Below are 23,670 nucleotides of genomic sequence, written 5' to 3'. Positions count from 1 at the left end.
GTCTTGGAGGGTCTTGTGTTGGTCTGGGGGGATTGAGGCGTACTGAGGGGGTTGTGGGGCGTCCTGGGCGGTTTTGGGGGGATTGGGGGGGGCTGAGGGGGTCGTGAGGTGTTTTTGGGGGGTTCTGAGGGGTTTTAGGGGCGATTTGGCGGGCTTGGGGAGGTCCTGGGGGGTCGTGAGGGAGGCTGGGGGGGATTTGGGGTGGTCTTGTGGGGATTTGGGGGGGTCCTGAGGTATTTTGTGGGGTTTGGGGGGCCTGGGGGGAATTGGGGGGGTCCTGAGGGGGTCACCTGGGGGTCCCGTCCCCCACCAGCCTCCGCAGAGCCCCCAAGAGCTGCGGCCCTGTGGGGTTCTCGGAGCGGCAGCTGGGGGAGGGCAGCGTGCACAAGAGTGACCGCAACCTGGTGGAGAAGGTAGGGCCCTGCCCCCCGCTTTTCCTCTTTTCCCCCGTTTCCCCCCCCATTTTCCTCCCCTTTTATCCCCTTTTCCCCCATTTGCCTCCTCGTTCTTCCCCTTTTCTTCCCCCTTTCCTCCCCTTTTATCCCCTTTTCCCCCATTTGCCTCCCTTTTTTCCCTTTTTCCCCCAGTTTCCTCATTGTTCTTCCCATTTTCTTCCCCCTTTTCCCCCTTTTTTCACCATTTCCCCCCTTTTTCCCCCCATTTTCCTCCCCTTTTATCCCCTTTTCCCCCATTTGCCTCCATTTTTTCCCTTTTTCCCCCATTTTCTTCCCCTTTATCCCCCCTTTACCCCCCTTTATCCCCCCTTTTCCCCCCTTTTCCTCTCCTTTTTCCCCCTTTTACCTCCCCATTACCCCCCACACCCCTCATTTTTCACCATTTCCCCCCTTTTTCCCCCCGTTTTTCCCCCGCAGCGCTGCTGGGACGTGGCGCTGGGCCCGCTGAAGCAGATCCCCATGAACCTCTTCATCATGTACATGGCCGGCAACACCATCAGCATCTTCCCAGCCATGATGGTGGGCATGATGGGCTGGCGCCTGCTGCAGGCACTGCTCTCCCTCTCCACCAGTAAGCCCGGCCCCTCCCAGCGCTCTGACTGGTTTTCCCCCCACACAGCCCTGAAGCTGCTGGAGAGTTCAAGCGCGCGGCTGCTGCAGGGTTTGGTGTTCCTGGTGGGCAACGGGCTGGGGCTGGCGCTTGCCCTCTACAAGTGCCAGGCCATGGGGCTGCTGCCCACGCACGCCTCCGACTGGCTTGCCTTGGTCGCGCCCCCGCAGGTACGGGGGAAAAACACCAAAAAAACGGGGCCAGAAGGGCGAAAAATGGGGGCGAAACAGTGAAAAACGGGGCTGGAAGGGCAAAAAATGGGGCTGAAACCTTGAAAAATGGGTGTGAAACAGCGAAAAATGGGGCCAGAAGGGCAAAAAATGGGGCTACCTCTCCAAGGCTGCACGAGGAAAGGGCAGAAACAAGATGAAAAGCACATCCTGAGGCACCTCATAACCACAGCCTACCTACTGCAATACTTTTATCTCTCTTCCCAGCTGCCTTACCTCTGCTGCTCTCCATCTCCAAACCACGTTCTTTTTAACTGCCATGCAGAGTGGCAGTCCTCCAGGCGCCATAGAGCGGCACCATATTTTCTTTATTATCATTTTTTAATTTCAAAACAGCAGTCCGCTTCCCTCTGGAGATGGACAGCAGGCCAAGCCAGTCACCAAGTTGCCAACACAGAGCTTCACAGTTCCAGAAGGTGCTCTTTCCTTCGACCAATTCCTTATAAATGTTATCTACCACTGGCAAAAGCAATAAAGAGACTGCAAACATGCACTGCCACGTTTGATAAACTTCATGTGTTTAATTTTATTATTTCAAAAGAGCAGTCCACTTACCTCTACATCTGTGAAGTAGATCAAACCAGTCACTGAGTTGCCAAACAAGAACTTGACAGTTTCAGAAAGCGCTATTTCCTTTGACTGGTTCCTCCCCAAGTGGTACCCTAGAAAAAACGCATGGAGCCCCTTTCTCCCATCAAAAATTGCCCCCAATGGAAGCCTTTGGGGACACCTGAACTCCCCTGGGGAGCCTTTACGCAACACCACATGCAACCGGACTCTGTCTTCGCTCTTTCTGAACAACCCTAAATGTATCCCTAACCGGAACACTGAGACGAATTTAAAATAGGACCCCCAAAAATACGTATGGCGACACATTCTCCATTCAAAAAGTGCCCCCAGTTATAAATGAAGTCTCAACTCAATCTGAATTTTGTAATATTTATAAAACAAATATTTATAAAAGGTATAAAAGGCAAGTAAACACCGGTGGGTGTGCGGGGAGTCTATGCTCCACCAACACGCACACACGAACATCAAACGTTCTAAATATACAGAACATCGCTTTTACATACTAGTATGCCTTTAGAATCAGAAAAGTTAACAAACAATCCTTTAAGTTCCATGACTTAACAGTCTCCATTTTCCATTCCTTTTCTTGAATATAAACAAATCTCAATTTTCCATTCCTTTTGAGCAATATGTCTCGCTTTAAGTTGTCAAGCAACTCAGCCTTCGGGCCTTACGTATCCCGTTCTTCCCGGATCAAAGAAAAGCACATCCATCTGCACCCCAAGGCCAACAGGGCCCAGGGTACAAAGGCACGCGCAGGCCACCAGGGGGTGCTAACAGCAAAAGCCCCTCGACAGCAGCAGTGACGGGGGGGGGCGAATGTGTGAGCAGAAGGATCAGTAAAGGAGCCCGCAGCTCCCTCACTATCTGGCAAACCACACGTTTCTGACTGTGGTCCCACAGGGCTCTTCAAGGCCTCAGAGATTGCTCGCCAGGTGCTGAGCAATCCCGCTCGCTACCTTGTCGTTTTTTAGTAGCAGAGTCCCCATACCTTGACCTCATTTGGTCCATATTTCAGGATCATAAACTGTCTGTTAATAAGGAGAATAAGCTGTAAGGTTACCAGGACAGTCTTTGTTTCTAAGGACCTATGATTCTCTGAGCAGTTTGCTGAGTTTGGCTGAACCCATCTTCATGAGGCGATCAAAGTGCCTGTTCTGGGAACAGGCACTTTGAGAAGGGGGAGATGTGGGAGTGTGGCCATGGGGGTCGGAAAGCCCATTGGTTAATGATAACATCAGACTCTTAACGATGAGGCCATCAGGAATGTAAAAGAGTTTAGAGGGAACAAATAAGGGTGATTCAGGAGACTCCATGCAGTCTCGGGTTGCTTGTTCTCCAGCCGTTAAGGCATGGAAGTTTCTGGGTGTTTGCTGTTGTTGTTATATGCAAAGTTGTTGCATAAAGTTGTTACACACAGCCCTAAGTGGGGGCTGCCGTGCTATGGGGAGGATGCACCCACCCGTGTGCTTGCACTCGGCACTATGTTGGGTGACGTTTCTGCGCCTCCTCCTTTCTGCCTAGCCCCACCTTGGCTGGTTAAACAGGTTTGAAGTCCAGACGGAAAAAAAAATCAGAAGCATTTCGCAAGCTCGCTGCCCTGCAGCTGCTGCTGCGCAGCTCCACACTCCATGGCCCCCTGCCCTTCTTCAAGTAAGTGAGGGGAGCCTGGTGTCCCACAGGGCTGAAGGGTGAGTGGGGTTGAGAGAGGGGAGATGGAGGTGGGCCAGGAGCTGCTTTAGCCATCCTCAGATCGAGCCCCTCACTGCTCTATGCCTCCGTTTTGCCATGCTTGTGGCCAGGACTGGACTCTTTCCAGGCATGCATAGGAGAATGTGTCAAAGAGGGAGAGGGGGTTTTCGTGGCAGGAGGCTCCTGTGTCCACAGCCAGCAGTGCCTGGAGCAGGTAAGAGACCAGGATCCCCTGCCCAGAGGGAACAATGGGGGATTTCTGCCTGAATCTCCTGGTACCCCACAGCAAGTGGCAACTATCTGCCTCCTGCACTTTCCCCCCAAAATCCAGGCCAGTCTCAGCCATGGGAGGCAGCAAATCTGGCCCATCCTGGCGTTAGCTGTGGCTCTCCCCAAATATCTGTACTTGGCTGATGTTGGCATGGGATGGAGCTGTGGGTGGAGGTGGTTGTATTGGCCAGGCAGGATCCCATTTCCCCAGGCCCCATGGCTCATCCCCAGCCAGGAAACCTAGAGTGTTTTGGGGGGTGGATGGCAGTTCCCAGGCTGTCCCTGCTTTGCAGATGGGATTTGTGCCTCATGTTGTTACTGGGGCTGTGTGAATGACCCCAAACCTCTCAGTTCTGTTGTCTTTTTGTCTGTCTCTGTTCTTGTGCAGGGTAAAACCAGAAGGGATGGGAGCCTAGTCTCTTCCTGACACCCCAAAAAAAAGGAGAGCTTCTCACCAGCACCCAGCTGCATCTCCAGTAGCACCAAGCCAGCCCCCCTCATGGCTGCTGCCGAGCCCATACTGCCCCCAGAGGAGGTGGCTTTGCTGGAGCTGGGGAAGGTGGCCCCGGCCACCCACCTTGACAAGGTGCCTCCAGCCCCAAATGAACACCCAGGGGATCCCGACGCCACCCTGCTGTGGGACCAGTGCCAGCATGGTGCCCAGGGCCAGAAGGAGCCTATGGAGACTAAGAGGCGCTCAAGTCCTGAGGGGGGCCATGAGGATCCCGAGGAGGCTGCTCCTGTGTGCCCCTCAGCCGAATCTGAAGATGACGAAGCCCATGGGCTGCCTGTGATGGCAGCCCACGTCTTCGTGCCCATCAACCCGCAGTGCATTGAGCGGAAGCAGAAAACCTACCCCATGGCCCCAGGAGGAAGACAAGGGAGGGCTGTGTTCCCCATGGGGACAGACCCGATGGCCTCCGCCAAGAAGCAGGTCTTCCTTCCCGTCAGCCCCTTGCGCTGCAGGGACCCAGCGGGCTTCGAGGGGCTAGTGGCTAAGCCATCAGCTGAGAAGTCATCGTGCCCATGCATCAAGGACTGCAGTGCTGATGGCCTCAAGGCTGTGGCCTCGGTGGTGGGGGCCCTGTTCCTGTGCCCCTGCCTCATCTATGGCGCCTATGTCTTCCTGCCCTTTGACGCTCCGCTCCTGCCTACCATCAGCGCCCGCCTGGTCTACACGCTCCGCTGTGCTGCCTTTGCCACCTTCCCCATTGTCCTGGGTGAGCCACAGGGCCAAAGTGCCCAGCCCTGGGCTGTTAGCCCCGGGGGGGCAGGGCTACAGGGGGTGGTGGGTAGAGTCGGGGCTGGTCTCTTTGGCTGCTCCTGGCAAGGGCAATGGAGAGCCAACCACTTCTCTTACCCTCTTTCCCACCCTGCTGCATCTCCCTGGTCCTCCCTGCAGCCCTTGGGCCCAACACGGCTTCACCAGGTGTCTGCTCAGCCCATCTCTCTGCCCCCCAGGGATGATTGTCAGCGGCATCTCCCGCCTCTGCTCCCCTGCACTGGAGCCTTTCGGAGAGCTGCAGCAGGAGGTGGAGATTCACCGCACTTACGTCTCCCAGTCCGTCCACCTCTTCATCCTCTACTTCTTCAACATGGCTGTGCTGGCCACTTACCTCCAGCAGGAGGTCCTCAAGCTCATCCCCCTGCTCACAGGGCTCTTTGCCATCTCCCGGTAAGTGTCCCTTTTCCCCTCCCTGGGCTGCGGCACTTCGCAGCGTGGAAACGAGGTGCTTGGCTTGTGCAAACCCCCGCTTCAGCAATGCCTCAGCTGGCTGATGACAGCAAGGAAAGCTTGTGCAGGGCAAGGGTTGCTTCATCCCTGCTCCCTCCTTCATCCTGCTTCCCACAGCAGCCATACCTGGCAAACTCTAGCTGAGCCCGGTACCCTAAGCCAGGTGCCAGCCCCAGGACATCTCCCTCACTGTTCCCCCACCTACCTGCCCTCTCCAGGCTGATCTACTGGCTGTCATAACGCCCATTGGGCGCTCCTTCCGTGCCTTTGGCTTCAGCATGACCTTCCTGCCCCTCCTGGCCATGCTGCTCTGGAACCTGTACAGCATGTTTGTCCTGGAGCCTGAAAACCTCCTTGCCGTGGCAGCACCGAAGCCCGAGGAGCGCTCCAAGGAGAGCGGGGCCAAACTCCGGTACTGGGGGTGAGGGAGCCCCAAGGGGACCAGGTGCCAGGTCCGAGGTGCAGAGGGGCTGAGCCCTCCTTGCTGCTCTGCCCTGAAGGTGGAGGTGGGGGGACAGACAGGGCCCCTGCTCCCTGCCTGGACCTAGTAAGGCCCCTGGGGTTGAGATGGTTGAGTTGTAAAGCCTTCTTCATGGGGAGTTTTACTGCAGGTGGACAAATGACACCACCGGACAAGAGCCAGGAGCAGAACGACATGCTCCTTGAGGATGGTTTGGGCAGGCTTTTGCTGGACTTCCTCCTGGAGCTGGCTTTGCCCAATAAAGCCCTTCAACTGAGCGGGTGTGTGCGTGGCTGTTTTGGGGAAGGAGAGTGAAATTCCACCGGGGGGGGGGGGGGGAGGAGGGGGGGTCTCCCCCTGCTGTCTATTTCCCAGCACTGTGACTGCCCCATCCCTGCACGGTGACACGGCCAGTCCCACCCAGCTCCTTCCTCCTCCACCTCTTCCTCCTGGCAGGGGTTCAGCACCCAGCTCACAAACCAGTCTGCCGGGTCGGAGACAGCTCTGCCCCTGGGACAGACGCAGGGAGAGGCTGGGACAGGTTAGACAGCCGCAGATGTGCTGCTGCCTGGGCTGGGACAGCCAAATCCACCCCCCTGATGGGATTACAGCCTGCACCCCACTGGGGTTTGAGTGCTGAGACCTACCCTGTAGCCCTTGGCAGGCATAAGGGGACCCCTGCACATCCAGCCCTGTATAAGCCTGGTTGTCATGGCTCTCTGAGTCTCAGACATAACCCAAAAAAACAGCTATAAAAATCCCCCAAATAAGAGGAAAGCCCCTTCAGCTCTAAATCTTGCCAAGCATTTGACTTCAGCCTCTCATCCCCAGCTGCTATATCATGGGAGCAATTCACCCAGTGCAGCTCTACCAAGCTGGAAAATGGGAATAGCCTGACTCTTTCAAATGTGCTTTGGAACAGGAATATGGCTTAGGGCCTGGGCTCATGCTGACCCCATGGCTCATAGCCAAAACCACCCCTGGAACAACCATGAACCACTAGAGATTATGAACCTCCCTCTTCTCAGAGGGGCTTTCATACCTTGGCTCCTGCTGTGAGCTGCAGCACCCTTCCTTTAATCCCCACAGGGCCCCAGAACTCATCCCACTTTCCCATAGTGCAGTGTTTCCCCAGGAAACTACTCTTAGAAATCCCTTTTATTTGGTCACAAGACAAGTCAGTGACTGTGAACACAAAAGCCCAGCACACTTCTAAGTGATGTGGTGCCTCCACAACCACCGAGCAGCCCTGGATCATGCAGGTCCCACAGCTTCAAGCACATGGAGAGCTGATCCAAGCTGATCCTGCAGAGCCCAGATGGGGTTTAAGTGATGGCTAGGCCAGATCAGCCTTGGACCTGAGCTCAAGCATCTGCTACAAAGCAGCAGCGAGTTTTCTTCTTGTGCCAGCAGCCCTCACCGAGGCCAGCACAGCACGAGGCTCCCATTTGAAGTGGGGATCGAGCAAGTGTGTGATCCCCAGCGGGGGCTGCTGTGGGGGGCTACACCAAGATGCCCCCAGCACAGCGGGAAACAGAAAGGCACCTTGCGTGCTGTCAGGAGCAGCACCAGTCCCAGCCCTGTCCTCCAGCCTTGCTCCTAGACTGGAGCTGCTTAAGCAGAGCCTTGAGAGCTCTGGAATTGGCACAGGACAGGGCACAGCCCATCCCTGCTGCTGCTTGGGTGCAAAGAGGACAGCAGTGGTCTCATCCCTTGGGATGATCTTTCCCTGGCTCAGAAAAACCCTGACCAACTCCCCCCACTCACTGTCCTTGGCTGGGTGGGTCAGGAAAAGACAGAGGAAGAAGTGTCATCAGATGCAGGATCTGGGCAGTAGGAGACAGCCCGCCAGAGGGACATGTGACATGGGCAACTAGTGCAAATGTTGTCCGTGTCCCCTCTGAGCCTGAACTGCAGGGTGAGAGTGGAAAACAGAGAAGATTGCAGGCATTGGAGGCCCTGTAGCAGTAGTGGTTGCTTCCCCGGGGACAAGAAGGAGCCTGGAAGACTCTCCAGAGCCCACCCCACTCAGTTGATGGGCTCATACTCAGTGTAGCGTTTCCCCTGGGCAAAGAGAACCACACAGCTGCCCACCACTAGCAGCACCATGGGGGTGCCCAGCGCCACGGCCATGATGGAGATGACCAGGGGAGAGAAGGTGTCCTTGGGGGGCTGCCCAAAGCCCAGCAGTGCAGACCTGCAGGAAGAAATGAGGCACATCAGCCACAGAGATGGGGATCAACTCTGTCCCATGGAGGGGAGTTATCTGGGGCTTTCTTTCCCGAAAGGAATTTCTTGTCAGGATCCCGCACAAACAGTAGAAGGTGGTTTCCCATGCTGGTGGATGGCGAGGTCAAAATGGGTCAAAATGCACTCCTTGCCACAAGATATTAGGAAAACAGGCTGTCAAAGGGACAGAGTTGCTACCCTCTAGCCTAGAAAATTGCCCAAATCCAAGCTACTAGTAGGAGGGAGAGCATCACTTTGGTGCCCTGGAGACTGTACTCACCAGCTCAGGTAGCGCTTTTCCTCGTAAATATTTCCGTCCTCACCCCCAAAGGAGATGTTGACAGCACTGATTGTGTAGGTGCTGCCTACGCCCTCCCCAAAGTAGGCAAGGACAATGCTGGACCTGGGCAGGGTCCAGTTGGCTGCTTTCAGGCTGCCGGAGTGGCACTGGATGCTGTCCTCGCGCTTGGGGGCCTGCGAGCCGTAGGCTGTCGCCTTCCACTGCAGGAAACTGAGCGTGGAGCTGTCGTTTCGGGACTCTGCTACCAGGGAGAACGTCTGGCGAGGAGAGAACAGAAGAGCGTATTTATGCCAGGGCAAACTATAGCGACGAGCACGGCAGCAGGGGATTTACCCGACCCCAACGCTCTCCATGCACTCACCTCAAAGATGGTGGGAGTGTACTCATCGTCGATGGAACGTGCCAAGCGCAGCCTCTGCACCACTCCTGCCTCTTCCACTGTGGCCACCTCTAGGGCGAACCATGAGCTGTTGCCCCGTGGGGCTGCCCCAGCAAGGACAAACTCCACTTTAGAGCTGTTTGCTGTGTGCAAAAGGCTGGGCAAGGTCTCGTCACGGCCACTGGTCTCGTAAGCTGTCACCTGCGGGAGAAATAGGTTGGAGGGACAGCATGATCCTGGGCTGGGACACAAAGGAGCAGCATTCTTTCTCTAGAAGATTTTTTGGACAGGGTATTCACTGGGTTCATCCCAGTACATCCCTCTGTGTGCTCACCCGAAATGCCAGGCTGCCGTTGGAGAAGCTGCCACTGGGGTCAGTGGCTGGGCCACCCACAAACTCGGCTGTCAGGGCAGTGTGGTTCAGGGTCCGATTGACGCTGTCCCAGGAGAAGTCCGACAAGTCGTAGGTGGGGTAGAAGACCTCCTCCTGCACGTTGGCCTTGCTGTACTCAAACACCTGGGGAGGAGGAAGGGGAGAGGGGCTGGAAGCTGCCAGCAGGTGCCGTGGACACTGCCACTTTGTGCTGTGGTCCACAGAGCTACCACTGCCAGCAAAGAGAGGAGGGAACCCACAAAGGAAGCGCCTTGGCAAAGCATCTCGAGGTGGCATTGCAAACCTGAGACAATCAGGGGAGGACACACGAGGCAACATTTAGCTGCGGTTGGGAAAACTGCAGACTGACCTGCTCTGCCCTAGGCACAACCCTACACCTCTTGCACTGCAGGGCTGCTCTCCCAGAGCAGTGCTACATCCTCGGGCGGTACCTTGGTGAAGACGACAGCTGTGGAGTACACAACACTGCCAGCGGGCTCAATCCGAATCGCTCCGTCAGGAGTGGGCGAGAGCAGCTGGGTCCAGTTGACGTGCAGGGCACTGCTCGTGCCCTCGGTGACCACCAGCAGCACGGCGGGGGCCCCGATGCTGCTCCAGATGTAGTGCAGGGTGTCATTGGGCCCCACCGCCCGGACATGCAGCAGGTTGACGGAAGAGCCGTTCCAGCCAGGGTTGTACTGCATCCACACCTGCGGAGGAAGAAGAGGCCTCAGCGGGAGGCTCGGTTCTCCAGCGGAGGCCGACCTGGCAGCCTCTGCTCGGCCGGAGGAAGGCACCGCGGGGCCGCTCCCGACTTCCCCACCAGCCCCGCGGGTGACGGGGCCCTGGCGTTGCCCAACGAGCACGGTCAGCGCCGCGCACTCGCCCGCTGCGGGGCAGCTTCCCCATTTCGGAGCCGCTTCCCCGTCCGCAGCCGAGGCCCGGGGGGGAAGCTCGGGACCGCCGAGGCAGCCTCTCCCCGGCCCCGAGCCGAGCCCGGGGCACGGGCACGGCCCCGGCTCAGCCCGGTGAACCGCTCCCCCCCCCCCCCTTCCCCGGTCCCGGTGCCGCCGTCACCTCCCGGCCGCCGGCCGCCGCCAGCAGCCCGGCCAAGAGCAGCAGCTGCCGCATGGCTCCCTCCGGGGGAGCGGAACCCGGCGCTAGGACCCGGCCCGGAGGGGAGGGCCCCGCCCCGTCACGTGACAGCTCGGAGCGCGCCCCCCCCCACCCCTTAAAGGCGCCGCCGCCTGCAGGAAGCGGGGCGCGGCCCCCGCCCACCCCCCCAGTTCCTGCCCCCCACGCACGGAGCGCCCCGCAGCGAAATTCCTTTAAAGTCCTTTATTGTCGAGGCAAACAGCAATGAGGAAGTACAGGGGAGACTTAAATTAAAGCAGTGGTGTCTCCACCCTTCACGGGACGTGTTGGCCCTTTTCACCATATTCCAGGTTTTCTTCCCTCCCACCCCCCGCCCCAAAACTTCTGACAAATTCTTGGACTTTGCCCCAGCTCCAGCTCAGGACTGGGGAGAAACCGAAGCGCTGCAGGGAGCTGCTTCTGGTGTCGGGACTGCGCTGCCTGCTGCTTCATCGTGGCAATGCAGCCTCTACTCCTGGGAAGCCTCCGTCGCTGCGGGCTGCTTGCTTTGCTCATCGCCTTTCTTTTTGTGCCCCGAAACAATGTCATCAATGCGGAGCAGAAGAACTGCAGTCTGCGGGAAAAATACCACATCCACATCTAACCAAGAGCCCGTCACAAAGAATAAAACACAATCCATGTAGCTTTCACAACACCAAAGCACCTGCCTTCCTTCTGAGTGCTCGCAGTGGGTTTGAAGAAGAGGTGCCTTTCAAGGTCAGATACCAAAGCACAAAAGCTCCCAGGGCTGCTGACTGGATTCCAGCACACCGCTGCCACCAAATTTCTCAGCCCTGGCTCACACAGAACCACTCGTTCTTGTGAGACAGTTAAGTTAGAGAAACAGGTAGGATGGAAAAGGGCACATCCCAGGCTCAGGCAACCCCTCCAAAACCGATACAAGCTCCCCCACGTGTTGCACCTCTTCTGCATCCCCATCATACGCCTCTTGCATTAGTGAGCTGGCAAACGCCATGCTCAGGTTGCAGTGCTTCTCCAAGCATCTGAATGTCTACACAGCAACATGCCCCAGTCCAAAAGGACAAGCTACAGAGGCTCACTTTTTTTTCTTTTTTCTTTTTTCTTTTTTTTTTAAAAAAAAAAAAAAGTTTTAACTCCTCTCCTTACCTCTACTGCTGTTTTGTAGGTCTGCAATTTGACCGCTAAAGGCTCCCAGATCCCCAGGTCCTTCATATCAACTAAAGCTCCGGTCTCACCATTCACTCCCCATGTCTGGCTGCCCTCTTGGGTGTGTTTTGCCTGTAAGCAGAACAACAGGTCACTACCAATCATGTAGCAATACACCTGCAAGAAACGCAAATTCATAGCCTCAAGAAAACAGTAAGTAGTCTTTTTTTTTTTATTATTTTTTTCCAATTTTGGAATTTACACAAAAGCGTATTACCAAGCACTGCTTAAAACAATTGTATCAGAAATTATACTTGGTGATTCCTTCTCTCTCATGCCATTCAATCTGACCACAAAGGAAGATTTTGATTTTGTTCAACCTCAGGGTTTTTTTATTTTGATTTTACACTCTGGTACTTCAAACCAACCATTTAATTCAATTTTTGTGACTTCACGTTCTGGTACAAGGCTTCAGTAAAAATGTTTGCAGCCCAGCTAATGCAAGAAAAAACTAGTATTCCAATCACCTTGAGGGGATGGGTTACTCCAACCAAGGATTCCTTCACTGTAAAAGCCTACTGCAACTACTGAAGGGCTACAACCTCAACAGTCTGAGCTCTCTCTTGCCACCTCAAGAGATACTGAAAAGAAAGGATCTGAGGGGCAGGACAATGAACCTCTGGGGATAACTCCCTAGTGCATGCCTTACCCTAAGTGAGGTCAGCACACGGATGGTACTAGCGCCGCAGTTCTGGATGAGTGTTCGGGGAATGACTTCCAGAGCTTGGGCTACTGCCCGGTAGGGCCACTGCTCCACACCTGTCATGCCTTTGGACTTCTCTGTCAATGCATGGGAAACCGCCATTTCAGTCGCTCCCCCTCCTGGCACCAGCTGTGGGTCAATGAGGACGTTGCGACACACCTGCATGGCATCCTGAAGGTTACGCTCTACCTCCTGTAGTAGGCACATAAAAACATTTTTTGGTTGTAGAAAATGAGCACAGATCTGCTGGGCTTGTCCCTCCACCGTTTTGCCTTGTAGAGCACACAAGATTGGGTTCTGGAGTGAGAAAGAATTCCCAAAGGAACTCACAAGGAAGTAACAACTTACTGACACTAGGAAGGTGGCAGAACAGCAGGGAAAAACACGTAGTAACTTACTGCAAGGATTTCCTTGCTGGCTCCACGCAGAATGATAGTGCAAGCCTTGGGGTCTTTGCAATCCGTGATGAAGGCAAAATACTCATCCCCTATTTTTTTAACTTCAAAGAGCCTGGCTCCGGTTCCCACATCTTCCTCTCGCAGCTCATCAGTGCGACTCACAATGCGAGCTCCGCAGGCCCTATCACACAACCAACAATTAAGTCAGATGCTCACAAATAAGAACAGGAGAAAGAGTGAGATAAGAATGAAAACTCAGTGCCACAGCAAGAATGAACTGTGGCAAGGAAGAGAACATTTACCTGGCAATCCTGTTGTTGTCAGTCTTCCTCACTCTGCGGATTGCTGTGATGTTGGCTCTCATCAGGTAGTGTTGGGCCAAGTCTGAAATCAGGTTTGTGCAACTTTATTTATCAATCAGCAGGTTTTTGTTTGCTTGTTTATTTTTATTTTATTTTTGTTTACAAACTGTGTATCTTTAAAGTAGCAAGAAGGGAAAGGAAGTAACCTAAATGTTGCATCCTAAACCAAGCTGCAAGAAAAAAATTACAGTGCAGCTCTCCCTGGTTTGTTAATCTCATCCTCACTTATGTTTTGATATAGTTTCCAAATGCTGGAAAAGCAAAACATTATTATAAGCATCCACGTTCAAAAGAATGAAATCTAATACCCGCATTTCATACCTATTTTCTAGAGCACTGACAAAAAAACTACTATAAGGCCATATTCAAAATTATTTTTTTTCTTATTATTGAACAGTGTGTTTAACGCAGTATGAACATAAAGATGAACTCAACAAAAGGAAGGATCATGAGCATTATTACCAGAAATTCCTTTTTCTGTGATGACCAGATCTGGCTTCACTCTCATAAGATCCTCACAAATCTGCTGAATGTACTCTTCCTCCATCTGCAGGATGCGGGCAAAGTCTTCCTCCCGTGTTATTTCAATATCAGTCTGTATAGAAAGAAGTGTGAATATCTTACTGTATTCATCCCAACCCATCAGTGAGTTAAACACAGACCCTCTGACTTAAGCTACCTCAGCTCCCACAGGAAAGAGTTAGAGGGAACTGCACAATTAAAAACACGGATCAGATGAACTGACACCATGTCAGTTTAACACTAGCATTAATTAAGACAGAGATATTTGACTCTTGACATTCACATTACACAAATTACTGCAGCTACTTCACAGTGAGTTAAACATTGTAGCCTCGGTTATTTTCTCTTTTTCTCCAGGGTACTGACTGATCCCAGAATCAGCAGAATTAGGCCATACATGCAAAAGGTCTCTGAAAGGCAAGAAACATGGGGCCTTCTGCCCCTCATGCAGGTAACGAGCTATCTGGGTTTGTTCACCTCGCTAGTCTTAAATCAGAAGTTGCAGACATCCCTAACAGAACTTGCTTTACCTGGCTCTCTCCCTTCTTGTACTCTAGTGAACAATCCAGAAGGACAATGCGTGGATTCTTAATAAGGCGACGCATCCTGGGATGAGTTACATCTTTATTCACCATGATTCCACGCAGAACACAAGAGTCTTCACTAAAGCCACCTGGAATCTGACAGACATAAGAAAGGGGGAACAAGATGAGTTAGTCTAGTCTACAAAAATCTGTATATCCATGCTCCTGAAACTATCCATCCCATCTACTGAAAAAAGAAAGTTCTCTTGAGCAAGTATGATTTAACTCTGGTGATAACCTGAGTTAATGGTAAGAGCACACTGACTTAGGTCAAGTGAAAAGCCATTGAAGAACTTGAGAAACAGCTTACAACCTATCACATGGCAACATGTGGATGGAAGATGGAAATTGAAATAGTTGAAGTCGTCTTTTTAAGCAGTATTCTGGAACTGTTCAAATAACTGCCCGTTTTCACTGTACTCCAGCAAGGCCAATAGCACAAAGTAAAATATCTCCAAGGGTTATGTTTGCAGACTTCAGATCAATAGCACAAAATTCTTCCTGCTGCATTCTAGAATTATTTAATTCAAAATGAGAAAGAAGCACACAGATTTTAAAAAAATATATTAAAAAAAAAAAAAATTCAGGACATACCTTCTCTACTTTTGCATATTTTTTTATATCAATTTCTTTTCTGCCATTTTCCTCAAACTCCACAGTCTTAACAGCATCAAGAGCAATGGTACAGGCCAAGTCAGACCAGCGGTTTATTGCTTTGGTGTTTATAGCACTCTTTATTATTTTAAGCATCATCTCTCTGTTGTTCACATCCACTGGAGTGCTGAGAGAAAGTAAAAAGTCAATAGTAAACTAAGTATTATTCCAAACTACAACTACAAACTACAGTTCACCTCTAATTGTCGTTTTACCAACATGATTCCCTCAAGAATCGTCTTTAAGCAGAAGCCCCACATCCCTTCTCTCTGACTCCCACCAGCCCACACTTACCCAATTTTCTTTAGAATACTGATCATGTCATCCAAAGCCTTACGATAAGCCCCAATGATCACAGTTGGGTGCATCTGCTGTTCCAGGAAGTGTTCAGCAACAGAAAGCATCTCTCCAGCTAAGGGGAAAAATAAACACATATAAATTCCCCAGATGAGTTAGCAGAACAATTGGCAGCCAAAACTTAAGGAAAATATACCAGCCAAAAGTATCTACTCTCCATGCAGAGAGCTCTAATATCATCCATACCTTCTGTTATACTTGATTGTGCTAAACTGGGGGAAAGAACACAATTTTTTGAACCATGAAGCTAATCACTTAAGGGTCTAATGAACCTACTACTCTTCATGGTCTAAAAACAACCCAACAAGAACCAACCAACCAACCCACCCAATTTTAGGGTTGGGAAATAACACGGATCTGTCTCAGTAATGCATACTTACTGGGATCTGATGAGCAAACAAGACAAGCTTTAGCATTAACTTTCTATAAAAGGTTCATGTCTTATTTGTGCTCCTTACCAAGGATAATTACAGATGTGGTCCCATCTCCAACTTCTTCATCTTGAGTACGGCTAATCTCTATCATTGATTTTGCAGCTGGATGCTGGACTTGAATCTGTACAGATGCAAACGGTACAGTTTTGGTTCCGGAATACTAAACCTGAAGCTTCTTTCAATGGAACAAATACCTCACATTTTAAGTAATCAAAGGTATTCTGCCTGACTATAACACCAGTATTTCTTCCTTTTTGAGGGGGAAAATAAGCATTTGTATTTCGTTGTATTGCATCCCCACAGTTTTTCAGGCATTATATTTTTTGTGATGCTATTTCCACAACACTCACACTAGAAAAGCAACGACAATTTCTTGGTCTAATCATTTGGCATAGTAAAATTAAGCATCTACTCAATAGGCTTTGATGCAAGCGATTATAACTAAAATTACAAGCGAATTCTTATCAGTCTTATAAAACCTCCATGAAAAATTACTATCCTGAGATCAAATGCACTTTTCTGAGGAAGAGCACTACCTAGAAGCATTTAATTCCTCTCCAATAAGCACCTTTTTCTTGGTAATGTTTAATATTTTTTGGTTCTCAAGATAGAAGGCCAAATAACATAATGCCATTGGCAGCTATTTAACCAAGCTATTTAACCATATCCCAGAACATACTGACTCACAAGTTAAGCAAGACAATCCTTTAGGAGAAACTCACCTCTCTAAGGATAGCATTGCCATCATTGGTCATCACAATCCCACCCATGGGGTCCAAAAGCATCTGCAACCAAAAGAGAAGCAGTATTTGCACTGACCTTTAATAAGTGCAGTGTTTATAGCCAGCAGCAGCACAGGGATCTCAGCAAACGTTCTTACCTTCATCATAGCTCTTGGTCCCAAACATGTTCGGATAATGTCAGCAATAGTCTAGGAGGAACACAAGGAATTAGGCAAAACATGAAGGCATCAAAATATCTAAAACAGCCTCAAATAAACGCATAATGTACACAAAACAAGCAGCCACTACAATGAATCTAAACAACCTGATGATTCTGCAATTGCTTAGATGTAGCAGAAGACAGGACTCATGTGGAAACGAGAACCCAGGGATTATTAGAGCAGCGGCATCACACTGAGTAAGTACTAAAAACAGATGCCAACATTTAAACACTCTCAGACTTGGCAGAGAAAGAGGTTTTGATGGGTTAAACCCCTCCACATGCAGTTACATCAAACATACTGGTTTTAACACTGAAAATTCATTTTATATGGTCCTTCTACTCTGCTTTTTTATACACACACACACGTGTTAAAACATAATAAAAAAGTTGATTGACGTCAGAATATGGTACCTTAGCAGCAGTGATGTTCCCAGTCTGGACTTTTCTTCCAGACTCACGTTTCATATTTTGACCTAAAGCACACAGGGAAAAAAAAAATAAAAATAGCACAAATATAACCATCGTGTAGTCTTACCAGAAAACCCAAGACTGAAATGGTGATGGTGACAATGGACTAAAACACCCTCTCAGTCACGCACACAGTTCTAAATTAAGAATTTACAATAAATATTACAGCTGGTCTAAGAAAGCATACTCATAAAAGAGTACCAATGAAAAATAGTATTCCTGATTATAACAGGATACCTGATTAGCAACAGATTCATCTGAAAAACTTGTACCCCTTAGATATAACCTCTTCCCCCACAAAACCAAGCAGCAGAGATTCACAAAAACCTGGAAGACCCCCTAAATCCTAGAGGCTGCTGCATGGTAGCTTGTGGTCTGCAAAGTCTGTATGACAAGAAGAACCAGGGTTTATAATTCAGTTTTGTACATCAGTAAATCTCAGCCTTTGGTATGTTTGAGCAGGCTGTAACAGAGGCTCGCAAGCACATTGGGGGATTTGTGTTACGTATTTAGCCTGGCCGAGGAGAGGTTTACGTCAGAACTACACATAAGAACCCCCCCCCCCCCCCAGATTTATAAGAAAGGAGAAAAGCCTAAAAGCAGCACCGAGAGGACGGGAAGGGAGCCTGGAGCTACGGGGCCCCGGATAACCCCGGGGACTGCGGGGAGCTGCGGCGCCTCAGCCCCGCGGCGGGGGCCACAAGGGGGGCGCCGGGCCCTGAGGGGACACAAAATGGCGGCGAGGGGGGGACTGAGGGGGGACTCACTGAGAACGAGGACGGGGCGCGGGCCCATCATGGCGGCGGCGGCGGCGGGACCCGGAGCGCGGAGCCGAGGGGAAGCTTCTAGAGCGGAGCTCACTCGCCCCGCCACCACAGCCTACCCCGAGGGCCGCCCCGCCGCGTCCAATCGCTGCCTGCGCGGCGGGCCCGACGCCCAATCAGAAGGCGGGAGCGAGCAGGAGGCGGGGCTTGCGCCTCCCGTCCCCACCCCGCGGGGTTCTCAGAAAGTTCGGTTGAGGAGCAACCGGGCTGGCAGCGCGTTGGGAGGGGCCAGGCGGCAGTGCGCATGCGCAGGCTACCGGGCCCGAGAGCATGGCTGGAAAATGGGTCCGACGATCAGGGCGCATGCGCCAGGCGTAGGGGGCTATGGGATGGGCGGGCTGCCACGGGGCATGCTGGGAGTGGTAGTCTTTGTGGGGCTGGTGTCAGAATCAGAAAATCATTGAATTAAAAAAGCAATCCAACCTCGTCTGGTCCAACCATCCCCCTACCACCGATGTCACCCACTGAACCATGTCCCCAAGCACCATGTCCAACCTTTCCTCGAACACCCCCAGGGACAGTGACTCTACCACCTCCCTGGGCAACCCGTCCCAATGCCTGACTGTAATAAGTGGTAGGAACCAAACCACTCTCAGAATAATCTTTATCAGATCCAAATTTATTAAGCAAGCATTCAAGCAGGCAAAACAGCGCTGGGCGGCCGAGGAGTCTCTGCTCCACCAACGGCGCGCACCTCATCCCCGCCAGCGTCCCCCTTTTATAGCCTGGTTGTTCAGGGTGTACGTGACGTATCCTGGTATGTCCTGCGGTTGCGTGTACTGTTGCTAGGGGGTCGTCTCAGACCTCCTGGTGGTCGTGAGGATGAAGGCCGTAGTCTTCCTCTGCGTTGCGGGTTGCGATCTGGCTGAGCAAGCACTCTCCATGTTCTGATCAGGATGGGCAGCTGGAAACTCTCCAGCTATGCAGGGTTGTCACAGCCCCCACAAGCTTTCCCACCGGTTTGATTAACAAACTTATTATACAATATTTATTACACTGACCACTCTATCTGAGGAGAAATGTCTCCTCATTTCCAACCTGAACCTCCCCTGGCACAACTTGAGGCCATTCCCTCTTGTCCTGTTGATAGTCATCTGCAAGAAGAGGCTGACCCCCAGCTCCCCACACCTTCCCTTCAGGCAGTTGCAGAGAGCAATGAGCTCTGACCCGAGCCTCCGCTTCTCCAGCCTAAACCCCCCCAGTTCCCTCAGCCGCTCCTCACAGGACTTGTGCTCCAGGCCCTTCACCAGCTCCGTAGCCCTGCTCTGGACACGCTCCAGGGCCTCGATGTCCTTCTGGGAGTGAGGGGCACAAAACATGGTACTCAAGGCGTGGCCTCACCAGAGCAGAGCACAGGGAGACGATCACATCCCCAGTCCTGCTGGCTATACTATTCCCGAATATCCCAGTAGTCTTTATAAGTGCTATTTTTTTAACTAAAAGCTGCTGGTTTTTAAACGCTTTTGGGAGTGCAAGTAAACCCTCTTTCTCCAAAGGGCAAGCCTGGGGGGGCGGGAGCGAGATGGAGGGGGGAGGGGGAAGGACTAAATTTCCCAGCATGCCTCGGGGGCGCTGCGAGGCCACACGTCACGGCCCGCGGGCGCTTCCGCTCCCTTCCTGCTGCTGAGTCGGCCTTCCGCGGGCTGCGGCAAGGCGGAGAGGGTGAGGGGCGGCGGGGACTCGGCGGTGTCGGAGGGAGGGGAGCGGGGGGCTGGGAGAGCCTTGGGGAGCTTTGGGCCCCCCTCTGGTGCTGCTGCTGGGGTATTTTGGGGAGAAAAAAGGAGGGGGGGGGTCTGGGTGTCCCGCAGGCAGCGGTCAGCGGCGCTCTGGCCTAGGGGGAGCAGCGGCTGGGAGCTCCCCTCGGGTCTCTGGGCCGTGTCGGGCTTGTAGGGAGATGCTGGCGTGGGTGGAAATGCGGCTGGGTGGTGTGGAGGGGACACCGCCTTGCAGAGTGAGGGGTCTGGCGCCGCAGCAGTCTCGGTGCGGAGACTAAAGCTCCCGAGTTCCGTTACTGGGTGGGTGCGGAGCGGCTGCGGTCTCCTCATCCGAGCTGGGAGATACTGGGCTGAGGGAAATAAGGGCGCGCAGCTTGGAGCGGGGAGTTGTGCGGACTGAAAGGCTGCTGGAGGGTGTTGGTGCTGCTGCGGTCACTGCAAGTAGAAGAAAAAAATCTGAGTCTGGAAATGAGAAGCTAGTACATTGTGAGAACAACAGAGAAATTGATGGGGGGGGGGACGAAGAACCACCTCTGTTTTTTGTAAGGCAGTGCTTCGAAATGGCAATTAACTGTTAATTGACAAAATTGGTGAAACCATTAATTGACAGAAGTTCTGCTCTGAAAGTTACTGAAAGAGGTTTGGTGATCTGAGATCTTTCCCAGTTAATGAGCAGGAACAATACCTGCTGGGGCTTTGAGAAGGGAGAAAACTGCCACCTTTGCTGCCATGCATGCCCGTCTAGGCCACTGCTGTGTCGTTACTCACATTCTTGTAGGAAAGTGTACAGATATTTCAGGGGCAATTGCAACGCTCTGTGGAGCTAGGGTCATTTCTTCCTGCTCTGTGACATCCTTTCACGATATTGCTGTGAAGTATACAGCTGCTCATGTCTTACTACTTGTGAATGTGTTGCCTTGCTAGGTTGTGCCATTTGTGTTCTTTTTGCAGTGAAATTATCAATGACATTCCATTTTCTTTTATTTCTAGATGAAGCTCACAATTCTTGCTGTGTTTGCCCTGTTCTACGTGGCCCACTGTGAAGAAGGTGCCAGGCTCCTGGCCTCCAAATCTCTATTAAACAGATATGCGGTGGAGGGGAGAGACTTGACTCTGCAGTACAACATCTACAATGTTGGTTCTAGGTAGGCCTTTTCTGGGTTTCTAATACTGATCAGGAACAAATCTTCCCTTCAGGATTCATGACTGTTTCTAGGCTCCATAATGTGCTGTTATCTTTGCTCCCCCAACTGCGAGCCCTCATCACACTTTAGAAGGTTGGACCCTGGAATTTGCTTTTTCCTTCCTGTTCTCTTGTCGCTGCTCTCACCTTATGGCTGCTTTAGCTCTCTGTCCAACATGGCACAGTTACTCTCATGTCAGCTTGTGATACTCTGTTACCCATAAATACAGAATCCTTTCCTTGTCTTTGTGAGCTTTTTCATTTCTGCATCCCTGTCTTTTTGCAGCTTCTCAGTTTTGCCTTCCTCTTTCTGTAGTCTCTCTGTAATACACCTTGACCATCCTCCCCATCTTCTATTTTTGCCTTTTTGTTTCAAAAAATCAGTTCTGCCAACAGTAGAATTGTCAATATTGGACTGTCATTCCTTTTTGGTGCAGTCTCCAGTGAATAGAATACCAAGTCTGACTTGCTTCTCATCCCCCTTTTTGTTTTCTGTTGTTGCATTTTAGTGCTGCTTTAGATGTGGAGCTGTCGGATGATTCTTTCCCTCCGGAGGATTTTGGCATTGTCTCTGGGATGCTCAATGTCAAGTGGGACAGGATTGCTCCGTATCTTTTCATGTTTTGAAATCTTTTCTCCAACACTCAGTTTTACCCCTAAGAATCCTGTAGTTCACTTGTCTGTCTTCAGTGTAACTGAAATTACACCATACCAGACCCTGGGCGAGGTGCTGAACGCAAACCTCTGTTCTTGAGGGTGCTGGGTTTTGTGGTTTTGTTACCTTTTAAAAGAAGTTACTTGCAGACAGTAAAATCACCATGCAATTCATCTGGCTGGGGAAAAGGAGTTGGCTGGATCAGTGTCAGATGAGTCTGCTGTCTGTAACTACAGAGGACTCTTCTTTTACCTATTTCCTTACGTTCTTTCCTTTGATGAAATGAAACTTTTCCGTAACTTCCATCTCTCAGAGCAAGCAATGTGTCCCACACTGTGGTTCTGCGGCCTCTCAAAGCTGGATATTTCAATTTCACCTCTGCTACCATCACGTATCTGGCACAGGAGGGTGGACAGGTTGTGGTGAGTGGCTTGACCCTTCATAGGATCCTCACACAAACTGAACAACAGATATGCCTGATTGTGTTCTTTGAGGTGGTGGTTAGGGATGACACATTTGCCTGCTCTCTTACACTGCACATGCTCTGCTGCAAGATGGAAAGGTGGCAAATACTGTTCCCCCTCTGCCTTTTTCAGGTTGGTTTCACAAGCGCTCCTGGGCAAGGAGGAATCTTAGCTCAGCGTGAGTTCGACAGGAGGTTCTCCCCTCACTTTGTAAGTATTTTTCAATTGGTAATTGAATTGCAGTTACCATGCAGCCCACTGCAGTGCCAGTTTGTGGTGTGTTTGGTTTGCACTACAATCACCTGGAAAACTCCAGCATGGATTGCAATTAATCTGTATTAGTTGTCCAGAAGTGTATCACAGATCTGGAGAACAGGCTTCATCCCAGCTACCTAAAGGAGCTGGCTCTATAGGATTTGGCCTTGGAGCCTTGAGGGTGGAAGATCTGAGAGGATCTCATGGTTATAAGACTCAGCTATGTGTGGCTTGTTTAGACTTATAACTGTTTCTCCCTTCAGCTGGACTGGGCAGCTTTTGGTGTGATGACTCTGCCCTCCATTGGGATCCCGCTGCTGCTGTGGTACTCGAGCAAGAGAAAGTACGACACCCCCAAGACCAAAAAGAACTGAGCAAAGCTAAATCTAACCGTCACCTCAGAGCTTAGGAGACAGCAAACATTAACCCACACAGAACAGTGGGTGTGCTTGGATCAGCAACAGTCACTCCTGCAGAGCAATGCCTGGGCTTCAGCCTTGTCTGCAAGAGGGAGTCACCAATCACTTCAGTGGCAGTGATGTGTTGTTTTCTACCTCTAATAAAAAAAAAAAAGGCACAAACCCCACCACCAAATCCCAAAACTCCCCAGCCAAACCCCCTTTTCTGTGTATTTGGGGTAGAGACACCTTGCTTTGTTGCAGATTTAGTGCTGGTGTGGCTGTGATATCAGTGTTAACACCTAGAGAAACTTGTTTGTGGGTGTGCAGCTCTGCAGCATTTCTGACCTCTGTGCTGCCTTCCTGACTCCCTTCAACCATGTGGATTTTTGCCTGCTGCAGCCCTCTTAAACCTTGTAGATCTTAGTGTCCATCTCTTCCAGGTGCTGCTCAACTTGCCAGAACAGCTGTGGAAAGGAGCTCTATCTAGTGATAATAAGAGACCTTTTGACAGAGGCTTGTTAGAGCTGCTTCTTGGGGTGGGGCATGGGAAGCCCACTGGTATTTCAGTGAGGAGTTGATGTGTTTCTGGTTTTTGTTTTGTTTTGTTTTTTTCCTTCTTGCTCTTGTTGCTCTGGTGAGGGTTGAGGTAGCGAGGTTTTTGTAATAAATCAAACATCATGGAAGAGGCCTGCTTTTCTTTTACTGGGAAGTTCTAGAGGTGCTTGGCTGCCTTAAGATGCATCCAACAGGTGGGCAGATAGGAGAATAAATCAGTACACTATTCCCTCTGTAAAATAAAGAGTAAAAGCAATGGAAACAGGTGGGAGGCAGAAGTCACTTTGCCAGGTTCATTCCTCTGTCCCTGCAGGGCTGGTAGTTTGCACCAGCTTTCCTGGCGGCCTGAAGCTGAGGAGTAATATTTCTCTTCACATACAAAACAAATTTCACTGTGTCTTTGTGTTGGGCATGGAGCTGTGCTTTTCCTCTGGAGGAGATGGTGGCACAATGATGACTTGCCCCAGGTGACCTGGGGGTGCTGAGAGTTGTTTCATTTCACAGAATCATTTAGGTTGGAGGAGACCTCCAAGATAACCTAGTCCAACCTCTGACCTAACGCTAA

The 23,670-nt window shown here is 51.3% G+C and overlaps 5 protein-coding genes across 6 annotated transcripts; 3 read left to right on the top strand and 2 right to left on the bottom strand.

The window, feature by feature from the left end:
* The first annotated feature begins 354 nt into the window (after positions 1-354).
* Positions 355-3,881, top strand: LOC116499638 (ER membrane protein complex subunit 4-like). Of its 2 annotated transcripts, XM_032204427.1 has the most exons (4): positions 355-413; positions 873-1,026; positions 1,075-1,235; positions 3,668-3,881. In XM_032204427.1, exons 2-4 carry the CDS (start codon positions 915-917, stop codon positions 3,692-3,694), a joined length of 300 nt encoding a protein of 99 aa, XP_032060318.1. In that variant the 5' UTR covers positions 355-413; positions 873-914; the 3' UTR covers positions 3,695-3,881. The 2 variants fall into 2 exon arrangements, with proteins under 2 accessions (XP_032060318.1, XP_032060317.1); XM_032204426.1 differs by lacking the exon at positions 3,668-3,881 and having other exon boundaries at positions 1,075-1,569.
* Positions 3,882-4,212: 331 nt separating this feature from the next.
* On the top strand, positions 4,213-6,078 carry TMEM79 (transmembrane protein 79). The gene is given in 4 exon segments (XM_032204537.1): positions 4,213-5,047; positions 5,289-5,502; positions 5,781-5,799; positions 5,802-6,078. Coding segments are annotated over 4 exon segments (1,140 nt in total). The 5' UTR covers positions 4,213-4,326; the 3' UTR covers positions 5,988-6,078.
* Positions 6,079-7,074: 996 nt separating this feature from the next.
* Positions 7,075-10,436, bottom strand: GLMP (glycosylated lysosomal membrane protein). Its single transcript, XM_032204423.1, has 6 exons — positions 10,382-10,436; positions 9,757-10,014; positions 9,266-9,448; positions 8,914-9,132; positions 8,532-8,809; positions 7,075-8,219 (listed from the first exon to the last, which is right to left on the bottom strand). The coding sequence occupies exons 1-6, from the start codon at positions 10,433-10,435 to the stop codon at positions 8,051-8,053; spliced, it is 1,161 nt and encodes a 386-aa protein (XP_032060314.1). The 5' UTR covers position 10,436; the 3' UTR covers positions 7,075-8,050.
* A 191-nt stretch (positions 10,437-10,627) lies between these two features.
* Positions 10,628-17,937, bottom strand: CCT3 (chaperonin containing TCP1 subunit 3). The gene is made up of 14 exons (XM_032204578.1): positions 17,821-17,937; positions 16,997-17,058; positions 16,521-16,571; positions 16,363-16,425; positions 15,665-15,761; positions 15,144-15,261; positions 14,790-14,976; positions 14,142-14,291; positions 13,552-13,684; positions 13,030-13,111; positions 12,728-12,908; positions 12,276-12,521; positions 11,567-11,698; positions 10,628-11,012 (listed from the first exon to the last, which is right to left on the bottom strand). Exons 1-14 carry the CDS (start codon positions 17,849-17,851, stop codon positions 10,908-10,910), a joined length of 1,638 nt encoding a protein of 545 aa, XP_032060469.1. The 5' UTR covers positions 17,852-17,937; the 3' UTR covers positions 10,628-10,907.
* A 1,531-nt stretch (positions 17,938-19,468) lies between these two features.
* On the top strand, positions 19,469-23,233 carry SSR2 (signal sequence receptor subunit 2). The gene is made up of 6 exons (XM_032204632.1): positions 19,469-19,539; positions 20,583-20,737; positions 21,285-21,383; positions 21,744-21,852; positions 22,027-22,104; positions 22,413-23,233. The coding sequence occupies exons 2-6, from the start codon at positions 20,583-20,585 to the stop codon at positions 22,521-22,523; spliced, it is 552 nt and encodes a 183-aa protein (XP_032060523.1). The 5' UTR covers positions 19,469-19,539; the 3' UTR covers positions 22,524-23,233.
* Positions 23,234-23,670: the final 437 nt, after the last annotated feature.

The sequence above is a fragment of the Aythya fuligula genome, chromosome 28 (genome assembly GCF_009819795.1).
Source record: "Aythya fuligula isolate bAytFul2 chromosome 28, bAytFul2.pri, whole genome shotgun sequence".
NCBI lineage: Eukaryota > Metazoa > Chordata > Aves > Anseriformes > Anatidae > Aythya > Aythya fuligula.
Note: the sequence above shows the minus strand (reverse complement) of the source record. Positions and strands in the feature narration are given on the sequence as shown.

Bases quoted from the DNA above. Each gene is read 5' to 3' on its own strand.
- LOC116499638 (XM_032204426.1), top strand. From the start codon at position 915: ATGAACCTCTTCATCATGTACATGGCCGGCAACACCATCAGCATCTTC. The intron at 1,027-1,074 runs GTAAGCCCGGCC...CCCCCCACACAG, and splicing joins ACTGCTCTCCCTCTCCACCA to CCCTGAAGCTGCTGGAGAGT.
- GLMP (XM_032204423.1), bottom strand. From the start codon at position 10,435: ATGCGGCAGCTGCTGCTCTTGGCCGGGCTGCTGGCGGCGGCCGGCGGC. The intron at 9,133-9,265 runs GTGAGCACACAG...TTTCTCCCGCAG, and splicing joins ACGGCAGCCTGGCATTTCGG to GTGACAGCTTACGAGACCAG. The intron at 8,810-8,913 runs GTGAGTGCATGG...TCTCCTCGCCAG, and splicing joins ACACTCCCACCATCTTTGAG to ACGTTCTCCCTGGTAGCAGA.
- CCT3 (XM_032204578.1), bottom strand. From the start codon at position 17,851: ATGATGGGCCCGCGCCCCGTCCTCGTTCTCA. The intron at 14,292-14,789 runs GTATGTCCTGAA...TATGTCTGTCAG, and splicing joins AATATGCAAAAGTAGAGAAG to ATTCCAGGTGGCTTTAGTGA. The intron at 12,909-13,029 runs GTAAATGTTCTC...GTTGTGTGATAG, and splicing joins GACAACAACAGGATTGCCAG to GGCCTGCGGAGCTCGCATTG.
- SSR2 (XM_032204632.1), top strand. From the start codon at position 20,583: ATGAAGCTCACAATTCTTGCTGTGTTTGCCCTGTTCTACGTGGCCCAC. The intron at 20,738-21,284 runs GTAGGCCTTTTC...GTTGCATTTTAG, and splicing joins ATCTACAATGTTGGTTCTAG to TGCTGCTTTAGATGTGGAGC. The intron at 21,384-21,743 runs GTATCTTTTCAT...TCCATCTCTCAG, and splicing joins AAGTGGGACAGGATTGCTCC to AGCAAGCAATGTGTCCCACA.